This window comes from Calliphora vicina, chromosome 2 (assembly GCF_958450345.1).
Source record: "Calliphora vicina chromosome 2, idCalVici1.1, whole genome shotgun sequence".
NCBI classification, from domain to species: domain Eukaryota; kingdom Metazoa; phylum Arthropoda; class Insecta; order Diptera; family Calliphoridae; genus Calliphora; species Calliphora vicina.
The window spans coordinates 23,767,692-23,780,596 of record NC_088781.1 but is presented as its reverse complement, the minus strand read 5'-3'; the positions used below and the strand labels follow the sequence as shown (position 1 = coordinate 23,780,596).

General features: G+C 24.1%; 1 protein-coding gene across 9 annotated transcripts in view; it reads right to left on the bottom strand.

Moving 5' to 3' along the window:
• The window catches only part of Nhe2 (Na[+]/H[+] hydrogen exchanger 2), a 192,498-nt gene that overhangs the window by 26,496 nt on the left and 153,097 nt on the right, over positions 1 to 12,905 (bottom strand). For 3 of the 9 annotated variants that reach the window (XM_065502465.1, XM_065502466.1, XM_065502464.1), the window contains exons 15-17: positions 12,799 to 12,882; positions 12,561 to 12,729; positions 7,816 to 7,941 (exon numbers count right to left, since the gene is read on the bottom strand). In XM_065502465.1, coding sequence (XP_065358537.1) covers positions 7,816 to 7,941; positions 12,561 to 12,729; positions 12,799 to 12,882 — 379 coding nt within the window. Of the gene's footprint in view, positions 1 to 3,551; positions 3,780 to 7,815; positions 7,942 to 12,560; positions 12,730 to 12,798; positions 12,883 to 12,905 lie in introns of all 9 variants that reach the window. The other 6 variants (XM_065502468.1, XM_065502469.1, XM_065502471.1 and 3 more) reach the window with 4 other exon arrangements.

The window sequence follows — 12,905 nt, the reverse complement described above, 5'->3', positions numbered from 1 at the left end:
GCAAAATCAATAGGCAGTTTAAGAGAGTTAGTCATCGTTTTACAAAACAAATTTTTCAAGTACTTTTTGTTGAAAATTCGAAGAGCACAAACAACACTTAGCTGCTGAGTAGAAATACTTGAATATTATTTGAATTTCCAAACCAAGTTTACCTCTTAAATAATGTAATTAAACGAATTGGCTCCCTGATAAGAAAAAAATTGTTGCAATAAGTTGATATTTCGTTTGAAGATATCTCTTGATATCTCTCGATAACGTTGTGCGTTTCTAAGTCATACCAATCTTTTATTTTCTTGCATGGATCAGCACTCAGGGGATGACCCCTACTCATGCAATACATTTCATTTTAGGTCGGATATAAGTTGTGTAAATAGTAAGGAGATCAGATGTTTTAAAAAAGCAAGGCACTTGAATGCTTCCTTCGACACTTGAAAAATATATCTTGTCCATCGGACATCACACTGAATTCTCATGCTTAGAACAAGACCGACTTTTCTACATTTTCCGACACAAAAATCAATTGACATTTCGGGTCATTACAACAAAAAGGCGATTGTTCGAAAGTCGATTTAGAGGACCGTAATAATAGGTGTTTTTTAAGCCCGATAGAACTTCCGAAAAGGTTAACTGTCAAACGAACTCTCACCTTGACCCTATAGACTCCATGACATCCAGAAAAATGCACAGATTGGTGCGGTTTATACGCTGGTGACATCATCGCACCTTATTTCTTCAAAAATGAAGCTGGAGCTCGTGTTACGGTCAGTGGAGATCGTAACCGCACCACGATCAATGATTTTTTGTTATGAATGACATGAGTTTCAACAGGATGGCGCTAAGTGAAATACGACGATCTCAACCAACGATTTATTGAAATCAAAATTGGGCGATAACTTGATTTCGAAAAATGGAGCGTCCAAGGTCGTGCGATTTGAGAGCTCTGGATTATTTGCTGATAAACCAGCAACAATTGACGTACTTTGAGACCAACAATATTCATGTTATTATAGCAATCGGCCAGCAATACTCGAAAAAGTGGCCCAAAATTGGACATCCAGACTGTGCATCGTCAAGAACAGCAACAATGGTTTTATGCCCGAAATCATTTTTAAATTTGAATGCGAATAAAAACAAGTAAGAGAGCTATATGCGGCTGTCCCGAATCTTATATACCCTCAACCAAATTATACTTCAAAATACAAATTTTAAAACAAAATTTTTTTCCCAAAGTTGTTTTTATAATTTTTTAGAAAAAATTTTTTTTCGAATTGTTATTTTAAATTTTTTAAATTAATTTTTTTTTTAAATTTTAAAATTTTTTTTGGTGAAAAAAAATTCGGGTTAAAAAATATTTTTCCGATTTTGACCCATTGTAGGTTCAACTTACTATGGTCTAATATACGTCGTTGCAAAGGTTTTCGAAATATATATCATAAGATATCCATATTGTCTATATTAATGAATTAGTAATCCAGATATAGGTCAAAAATATGTAAAAATTCGAGGTTGTCCTGGTTTTTTCCTCATATCTCAGCCATTTGTGGACCGATTTTGCTGATTTTAAATAGGAAACTTCTCGAAAGAATGTCTGACAGAATTATTGAAGATTTGGATCCCGAAGATACCTGGGGTCTTCAGAAAATTGATTTCAACAGACAGACGGACATGGCTTAATCGACTCCGCTATCTATAAGGATCCAGAATATACATATATTGTTACGAAATTAAGCTTGAATTCAAATATAACGCTTTAAAGTAGCATAATGCTTTCAAATAACAGTGCTGTAATAGCAAACTGTAACATATCTGTGGGCATTATTAAATAAAAGCTTTCAGTTGATTTGATCGTAAGTTGGCAACGCTTTATTCGAATTCGAATATTCAGTTAAAGAACATTGTAGAAAGTACACCACAGATGGCGTATGTATTAGTAAGATCTAGAATATTCGAATTTTGACAGTTAAAGAACAATCTAGAGTGCAGATGGCAGTGTTATAAATAGTGGCATTATATATTGTGTCTGTATTTCTGCGAATTAACAAACGTGTATAAAAAACATTGAGTGACTATTTAATTCTGTTGTTGTACATTTTAAATAAATAAAGAGTTGTTACAATTTTGAAACTACCAAACGGCTTTTATTTGCAATCAAAAGTATCCGGTTTATTTAAAGGAAATAAACCAAACGTTTTGAAAAGGTTAAAACGTAACAATATACGGAATGACAAACTTATATATACCCTTTTCACGAAGGTGAAGGGTATAAAAATGTTCACCAATTTGATGAATTGGAACTGCATGAGTTTCCTGGCCGCCTAATTATTCGTTTTGAGCGTTTTTCAGAGACCGACAAGAAGCTCTCAAAGAGAACATTCGAACAGAGTGCGAAGACTTCTCACCAGAACGATCAAAATAGCGTAAAAGGAGCCCTAAAGTTGAGTTATTGATAATGTTACGAAATTGCATTATCAATTTGAATTTAAAGGCTGCTTGCAACATTCATCATGTTTATAAAACATTTCCATCAGTGGATACGCTGTTGTTAACATTGTTTATAAGTATGTCAACATTAACTGTTAAAGCTGCTAAGATTAACATTAAATCTACTTAAAGCTCTAGGTCCATGGTAGGCGTTAATATTGTTCAGGTTACGATGATTTTCGTCAAACAACCCGAATGTGAACAAAAGAGCGTAATTCATTCAGTTTCTTGATGTTGTTGTGGATATTTTATTTTTACCCAAAAGAGCACACAAATTAAATGCCTCTTTTTGCCTACCAATGCTCTAGGTTATAATTGTGGAAATAGAACATTTGGGATTTTCCGTTAGATTATTCATGAGACTTCTAGAAGATGGCGCTGTTTATATAATTAGTAACAGCGAGTTGCGAGTTAGTCAGTATATTGTAATAGCTTCATTTAATATTATTACGAAATCAAATTTTTAACTGCTATTTTTAAAATTTCACTTGATTTTCGAACATTGATTGAAAATGTATTTTTTCTGATTTCTGAACTTCGAAATTAATTGTTCTATTGATTTTTAATAAAGAAAAATATCAAGTTCTAACTAATAATTTAATTACAGTAACGATGCAATTTTAAAAATTTGCCGGTGATGGTATTTGAATTTGTCATAGTTTTAGAAATGTTACATCATTGATTTGTATTTTTTTTTTTTTAATTTTAGTAAATTTATACATAAAAGCAAAAAATTAATTCAAACATTAAGTGCCGCAGAATTACAAACTTCGCAATGTAATACAAAGAAAAAGAAAATCAAACACTATAACTATAATAAAAATAAATTGCCATGATCTGAGGTTAACTGGTTTTGAAAAGAAAATACGGCTCGAATATAATATGAGGATTAAAATCAACAAATAATAATGAAGATGATGAATTTATTGATTTTGCACAAAAAAACTAAAACACTGCGCACTACAAATGTAGAGAGAAAACTAAATTATAGTAATAATAAATAAAAATGAAGTTTGTGTTTTGTTTTTCATAATTTTCTTTAAAATTGTTTGGGATGCAGCGGCATTTACCAATGCTTTGATAGGAACGATCCCTGCGCCAGGGTAAGATAAGTTCGGCCGCTGTGGGGCCAATCGGAGGATCATCGGGTGAAAGTAGTTTTTCCGGACTTTCACTAGTACTGTGCTGCGGCGTTGCTGCGGCATAATGTTGAACAATACGAGCTTTAGAAGCATCAAAACCGGGCAGATTTTGTATATGAGCAATTAATGAATTATTATTGGCACGATCCGAATCCGCTGTGTTTATATATATTTCAATATATATGATTTTTGTTTTATTTTTTGTTATTTTTAACAAAAATATTTAAATTTTTGTTAAATTGTGGCAAATAGTGTAGTTTTAACAAAGTTTTTTTTTACAAACAGTTAGCAATACATATTATTTTTGTTTATATTTTTTTTTTTAAATAGAAGAATGTAAATAAATAAAAAAAGAAAATTGTTAAAGTTTTAAACAAAATTTAAACTAAAAACTTTGTTAAATTAGCTTAAAGTATTTTCTAAAAAAGAAACTAAACAAAAAAAATGTATTTTATATTAAAAAAATAGCTAAAAACTAAATTTGTTTTTAAGAAATAAATAATTAATATAAAATTTCAAAATCTATTTAATTGAAAAATTTTAAAATTTTTTGTAAAGTTTCTGTATAATTATGCAGCTACATAATAAAATTATCACTCTGTGTTTTTTGCATGTTTTGTAAATATCAATTGGTCTAAAATATTCGTTTAAACAGAGTTTTTTTTTTTTTTTTGTTAATTTCCATTTTTCTTTTTCTATATTAAGAAAATAAAAAATATAAAACTTAACCAAAAACTATGGCATTTTTGTTTGAAATACTTGTTGTAAAAAAAAATATATATAAAAATTATTAACAAATTAGGGGACAAAACAAACATTAAAAATATGCTTTGTAAGAACATAAAACAGAAAACGTAAACAAAATGTTTGTATAAATCTCAAAATATGTAAACGATTTTCGGTGTTTTGAGATAGAAGTAGAGTAAGTGTTTGAAGTGTTTCAACGTTTTCACAATGTGAGAAGAGTTTTTGGGGAATTGAAGTTTAAAGTGAGATGTGTGTGGTCTTTCGAACCTTCATAAAGCAGCAGTTTGAGGATAAGTTATAAGGTAAAACTGTTTTTGATTTAACAAGATTATTCTAAATGTAAGTTTACATAAATTTTCTTTTAATAATGATAGTTTGGTGATATATTCGTAAGATAAAACATTTGGTCCTTCGAACTTGTATAAAGGAATGTATTAAGGGTAAACACAGTATTTTAAAAACAATAGAATTTTCATTACATCAAAAACAAATTTTTTTCGAAATTATTATTTTCATCGTTAAAATTCTCGATATTGAAAATTCATTCCAAAAATTACTATTAATTTATATTTAAATTTAGTATAACTAACATTTTTTAATATTTAAGGCATGTTCGAAAATTCGAAATTCCGAAAATATGTGAAAAAAAAATTTATTTTTAAATTTAGTAAAACTAAAATTTTTTAACATTTGAGGCATGTTCGAAAATTCAAAAATCCAAAAATTTTCAAAAAAATACTTTTTATTTTTACTGGTTGTGAAATTTTGTTTAATTTTTTTTCGAGCTTAGATAATTTATTATGTTTTGTTCGAAATTATTTTTTCATTGTTTAAAATTCTCGATATTGAAAATTCATTCCAAAAATTATTGTCAATTTAAATTTAGTACCTAAATCTAAAATTTTTAAACATTTAAGGCATGTTCGAAAATTCGAAATTCCGAAATTTTCGAAAAAATACTTTGATTTTTACAGGTTGTGAATTTTTTTTAAATTTTTTCGACCTTTTTTGTGTTCGAAATTAAAATGTTTAAGTTTTAAAATTTTCGAAAATGAAATTTCGTTCTCAAAATACAAAATTTTTAAATTTCACTCTCAAAATATTGCAAATTTTTATTAAAATATGCTAAATATTAAACAATTTTAATTTTTACGAATGTTCGAAAATTCGAAATTAATTTCGAAGTTCGTAAAATTATCTGAAACAACTTCTTAACGAGTGCTGATTTGAAAATTATAATAAAAATTGAAAATGTTAACATTTTCGAAAATTCGAAATTCCAAAATTGTTCGAAATTAAAATTTTCATGTTTTCATTTCATTTTCGAAATTGAAATTTCAATCTCAAAATACAAAAATATTGTAAATTTGTATTGAAATTCGTTAAAATATTAAACAATTTTATTTTTTACAAATGTTCGAAAATTAGAAAATAATTTCGAAGTTCGTAAAACTATCTGAAACAACTTTTTAACGAGTGTTGATTAGAAAATTATAATAAAATAAACATTTTAACTTTTTAAAAATGTTCGAAAATTCGAAATTCCAAAAATTTTTGGAAAATACTTTATAAAATTTTTCGAAATTAAAATTTTCATGATTTCATTTTCGAAATTGAAATTTCAATCTCAAAATACTAAAATATTGCAAATTTGTAATGAAATTAGCTAAAATATTAAACAATTAATTATATTTTTTACAAATGTTCGAAAATTAATAAATAATAAAGTTCGTAAAACTATCTGAAACAACTTTTTAACGATTGCATTCCAATTTGCCAATTGTCTAAAAATTTTAGTATTCAGTGATATTCTTTGAATTATTACAAATAAATTATAATAAAAATGAACTTAAGCCTAATTAAAAATTTACTTTCAAATTATATATGTATGTATATAAAAAAGTTCGAATAATTACCAAAAATCTATAAATAAAAATTTAAATTTTTAACTTTTTAAACATGTTCGAAAATTCGAAATTCCAAACATTTTTGGAAAGTACTCACAGATTTAACGTTATAAAAATTTTTAGAAATTGAAATTTCCATCTCAAAATACTAAACTATTGTAAATTTGTAATGAAACTCGCTAAAATATTAAACAATTATATTTTTTACGAATGTTCGAAATTAATTTCGAAGTAAAACTATCTGAAACAATTTTTTAACGATTGCTGATTGGAAAATTATAATAAAAATTTAAAATGTTAACTCTTTAAACATGTTCGAAAATTCGAAATTCCAAAATTTTTTGAAAGTTCGTAAAATTATCTGAAACAACTTCTTAACGAGTGCTGATTTGAAAATTATAATAAAATTGAAAATGTTAACATGTTCGAAAATTCGAAATTCCAAAATTTTTCGAAATTAAAATTTTCATGTTTTAAAATTATCGATATTGAAATTTCCATCTCAAAATACTAAAATATTGTAAATTTGTAATGAAATTTGCTAAAATATTAAACGATTATATTTTTTACGAATGATCGAAAATTCGAAATTAATTTCAAAGTTCGTAAAACTATCTGAAACAATTTTTTAACGATTGCTGATTGGAAAATTATAATAAAAATTAAAATTTTTTACATGTTCGAAAATTCGAAATTCCAAAATTTTATGAAAATACTCCCAGATGTTTCCTGGTTATAAAAATGTTAAGTTTTTAATTTTTTGTAAACTTTGATAATTTCCCATGTTCGAAATTTTAATATTGCTTTTCTGAAATTTTCGAAATTAATTTTCCGTTCTCAGATAACTCAAATTTGTATTTAAATTAGCTTAAACATTAAAAAAATACTGTTTGGGAATGTTCGAAAATTCGAACTTAATTTCGAATTTTCTTACAAAAATATTAATATTTGTGGAATTTTACTCAAAATTCTAATATTCGAAATTTAAATTTTCATGTTTAAAATTTTCGATATTGAAATTTCGTTCTCATAATTGTAAATTATTAAACATTTTTAGTTTCTAATATTTTAATTTCGTTAGTTTTCACAAAATACTGATTTCAATACTTATAAATAACAATAATTTTTAAGCTATTGCAAATGTCTGTGATGTTCAATAAACCATTATCTCACCATTACCTTTTTAAGATCTAAAAAAGATCACTTAAGATATTACAAAAATTTATCTGAAAGTTCGAAGGACCATTTTTTTTTCTTTTATCCCCTGTACAACTGTGAAAACGTTTTGTGTCTAATTCGAAAACAAAAACGCAAAAATTTAACTAAAATACTTAAACTGAAATTTTAAAGGAAAACATTAAAACAACTTAAATTTTGAGGAAACAAATTAAACACGATTACAAATAATAAAAATAAAAACGATAAATCAATGATACAAATTCTCAAAACTTGGATTGAAAACTTAATTTTTTTTATACTTAAAGGTGTCATAAATATAAACAAAATTTAAAAAAAAAAAATAAAATGGTAATACTTACGTGATGATTTCGCTGTAAATGTAAGACCATCATCCCAGTCATCGCTGGCTCCTACCACAGTAACCTCGGTGAGTTTATTTGGATTTTCTTCGGCTGTTTCACTAAGAACTTCATTAATATAATTGTCTTTATTAGTGATTTTGGCAAACAATTGGGGGGATATTCGTAGATGGATGAGGGGGTGTTAAGTTGTGGTTGTTAAAATTGATTGATTGATTTGTTGTTGATTTGATGATTGAAATGTTAGATCAAGTAGTTTAAATTGGAGTTGTTAGAGTTTGGTATAATGAGTATTTTTAATGGATTTTTTTTTTGTTTGTAATATTTACACATCACCCAATTAGTTAGCGCAATTTGTTTAGAAATAGAAAGGAAAGAGAATGAAAAAGAGTGGAATTTATGATGAGTTTAAAATGTTTAAATGATTTGTTTTTTTCTTTAAAAATTTTTTCAAATTTTCTTATAAATTGTTTTAAATTTTGCTAAGGATTATTTTTTTGAATAAATGATTTAATTCAACTATATAAAATGGACCTAATTTTTGTTATAATGCTTTGCTGGTTTAAAGGTTTTTCTGTTGTTTAAGACGTTTATTAGATAGATGATGTATGTAATGTATTGTAATGAATTGTTGGTATGTATAATGTTATGAAATGGAATATTTTTTTCATCACAAATATGTATCAATTTAAGATTTAAAGAAAATAAATAGGTAAATAACTTAAAAAGGAAATTGAAATGAAAAAAATTTCAAATGTTTAACAAATATGCCAACTCGGTTAAGACTTATTAAAATTTTAAATTTCTAAAAAAAATTGCTATTTCGGTATTTAGATTTGATTTTCGAAATTTAAAATTCTTTCCAAAAATACAAAAATATTGTTTATTTCTATTAAATTTTATTAGGTCTATGAAATTTAAAATTTTTGAATCATGTTCGAAAATTCGAACTTAATTTCGAAAATCCTAAAATAGTGTAAAAACTTACGCTAATGATTTCTGTGCATAAAAATGTTATTATTTCCTTAATTTTGTATAAATTTCCATGTACGAAATTCAATTTGGTATTTTTTTTTTTTTTTTTTGGAAAAAATATTTGTTCGAAATTCAAATGTATTTTTTTAAATCTATCAGATATTGAAAGCTTTTTCCTAAAATTTTGTATCTTAAAGGAGTTCGAAACTCGAACTTAATTTCGAAATTTATTAATTTTTTAAAAAAATACAGATTTTTTATTCTTTCTTAATTTTAATTTGAAATTTAATTTTCTCTAAAATGAAGAATTTTAACTTGTTGCTAAATCAATTGATTTTGTAATTTAAGTATGTTCGAAAATTCAAACATAATTTCGAAAATCCATTTTGTTATATTAATTGTGTTAAATTATACAAAATATTGAAATTTTTAATATTTATTAAATTTTCTAACTTTTTATGAATTTTCGAAATTTCGAACTGGATTTCGAAATTCCTCAAATTGGCCAAATTTACTACTGATGCTTCTGGGTAATACAAATATTGTAATATTCTTAATTTTATTTCCAAACTTCATATTATATTCAATATTCGAAATTGATTTTGAAATTTTTCTTAGCAAAATTATCACAATTTGTTTATTTAATTCATTAAATTTAATAAAATCATGAGCATTTTTAGCATTTTATGCATGTTCGAAAATTTGAACGTAATTTCGAAAATCCATTTCGTCATATTTATTGTGTTAAATTCTACAAAATATTGAAATTTTTAATATTTATTAAATTATCTAACTTTTTATGAATTTTCGAAATTTCGAACTAGATTTCGAAATTCCTTAAATTGACTGAAATTACTCGCTGATTCTTCTGGGTAATACAAATATTGTAATTTTCTTAATCTTATTTCCAAATTTCATATTATATTCAATATTCGAAATTGATTTTTAAAATTTTACTAAGAAAAATTATCAAAATTTATTTATTATTCTTTTTTTTAATAAAATCATGAGAATTTTTTAGCATTTAAGCATGTTCGAAAATTCGAACTTAATTTCGAAAATCCATTTTGTTGTATTTATTGTGTTAAATTATACAAAATATTGAAACTTCTAATATTTATTAAATTTTCTAACTTTTTACGAATATGTAATAGAATTTTCGAACTTAATTTCGAAATTCCTCAAAATGGCTAAAATTACTAGCTGATGCTTCTGGGTATTACAAATATTGTAATTTTCTTAATCTTGATTCCAAATTTGATCTAATATTCAATATTCGAAATTGATTTTTAAAATTTTATAAGAAAATTTATTTTTATTTTTCTTTCAATTTAATAAAATCATGAGAATTTTTAGCATTTTAAGCATGTTCGAAAAATCGAACTTAATTTCGAAAATCTATTTTATTATATTTATCGTGTAAATTTCTACAAATTTATTAAATTTTTAATATTTATTAAATTTTCTAACTTTTTATGAATTTTCGAAATTTCGAACTTAATTTCGAAATTCCTCAAATTGGCTGAAATTACTCGCTACTGCTTCTGGATAATATAAATATTATAATTTTCTTAATATTTTTTCGAAATTTCAATATTCAATATTAGGAATTGATTTTGAAAATGTTACTAAGAAAAATTATCAAATTTCTTAAAGAATGTTCGAAAGTTCGAACTTAATTTCGAAAATCTATCTATCTATTGTGGAAAATTATAAAAAGTATTCAAAATTTTCATTATTTATTAAATTTTCTACCTTTTTACGAATTATCGAATTTTCGAATTTGATTTCGAAATTCTATAAATTGGCTAAAATTACTTAATTTTCTAAATTTCATGTTATATTCAATATTCGAAATTGATTTTGAAAATGTTACTAAGAAAAATTATCAAAATTTGTTTATTTTTCTTTAAATTTAATATTGTGTTTGAATGTTCAAAAATTCGAACTTAATTTCGAAAATCCATTTTGTTATATTTCTTGTATTATATTATAAAAAATATTGAAATTTTTAATATTTATTAAATTTTCTAACTTTTTCGAAATTTCGAACTTAAGTTTGTAAATCCATTATTTAACTTGCTGGTTATGAAAATATTAAAATTTTGAATTTATTTTTTTGGATTTGAAATTTCCATTGAATTTGAAATATTTCTAATTGTTGCTTTCTGTAAATACATATTAAAAATTGTATGTTTTTCAAACATTTTTAAAAAGTTTGAAAATTCGAACTTAATTTCGAAAATCATTTTTTAACTGAAACTACTGGTTTTAGCTTCTTGATTATGTAGATATATACTATCAATTTTATAATCTTCTTACAATTTAAAGTATTTTTACAGTTGAACTAAATTTGTATTGAAATTTTACTTTACATTCGAAATTGAAATTCCTCTAAGAACAATAAACTTGATTTATAATTTTTTTTTGTTTTTTCTATTTAATTTATTAAAAATATATAGCCATCTTATACCTAAGATGGGTTCGAAAATTTGAAATTTATTTCAAAATCAATTTTTTAACTGTTTTAAAAATTTCTCTTGATTTTCGAACATTGGTTGAATATGTATTTTTTCTAATCAATTTTCAATAAAATTCAGTTTAATTTTCTGAGTTTAATGGAAATATTAAAAATTAAATGTATTTAAGCAAGTTCGAAAATTCGAACTTAATTTCGAAATTAAGTTTTTAACTAAAACTACCAATTTCATCTTGGTGCTGATAAAAATATTACTAATTTAAAAAAATTCTTAAATTTTTTATATTCGAAATTAATTTGTATTGAAATTTGACAAAATCATTTTTCGAAACAGAATTTGATATTTTTTTAAAAAAAATTTTAATTTTTTACCTTTTCTATTCAATTTAAAAATTATTCAAAAAGTCGAACTTAATTTCGAAATAAATTTTTTTAACTAAAACTACGAATTTCATTCTGGTGCTGATAAAAATATTACTAATTTAAAAAAATTCTGAAATTTTTTATAATTTGTATTGAAATTTGACAAAATCATTTTTCGAAACAGAATTTGATATTTTTATAAAAAAAAATTTAATTTTTCCTTTTTAAAAATTATTCAAAAGTGTGTTCGAAAAGTCAAAGTTAATTTCGAAAATTTAGTTTTTAACTAAAACTGCTGATTTTCAATTTAAAATTTTTCTTGAAATTTTAAGAATTTTTTTAATATTTGAATTGAAATTTAGCACAATTTTCTCGATGTTTAGAATTCGTATAAAAAACTTGTATTCAAATATATTAAAATTCTAACTTTTTAAACTAAATTAAGTATTGTCTATACAAGTTTAATTAAACCAGGTTTAACCAGAGTTTAAATAAAACATTTGAAATCTAGAACTTAAGCCGAGATTGACTTTATTTGTTAAACAAAACCAAAAAATTAACAAAAAATATAAATAAAAAAAAGGAATTAAAAAAGAAAACAAAATTAGGTAAAAGTAATTTAAAAACAAAATTGCAATAACTACTAAATATTCCTAAAATATCTTAACATCTCAAATAGAAATTTAACAAAAATCCTTACAACAAATTGAGAGAGAACAACAAAAAACTTTGATAACAACATAAAATTTTAACAAAATTTCAAAATTATTTTCAAAACTTTTGACTAAGTTTTTTTTGCTTGCAACAATTAGTAGTAAAATTGATTGTTACGTAATTGAATTGAATTGATTTAAAAAAGATTTTGTTTCTTATAAATTTTTTTTGTTGGTTTGGTTTTGGTTGGTTATTTAAAAATTTAGCCATTTACCTATTTCTAATCTACGATATTTGTTAAGTGAATTGTGAGAATGTTTTCTGATTAGTTTTTTTCGTAAATTTGTTTCATTCTTACTCGTACCGTGCGAGAATTGTTTCGTTGTTCCGTTCTGTTGGAAATCATGGAATGAGACATGATTTTGTTTAACGCCATCTTGATGCTAATCAATGATATTAAATTGAAGAGTATTAAAGAAAAGTAAATTAAGAAACTGAAATATTAATTTTACCTTATTAGCATTACGTTTGCTACGTTTATGATGTTTACGGTCGTTGAACATGCGACGGAAATTCATTTGCATTTTATAATTCACCTAAAATTAAAGAAAATATTTTT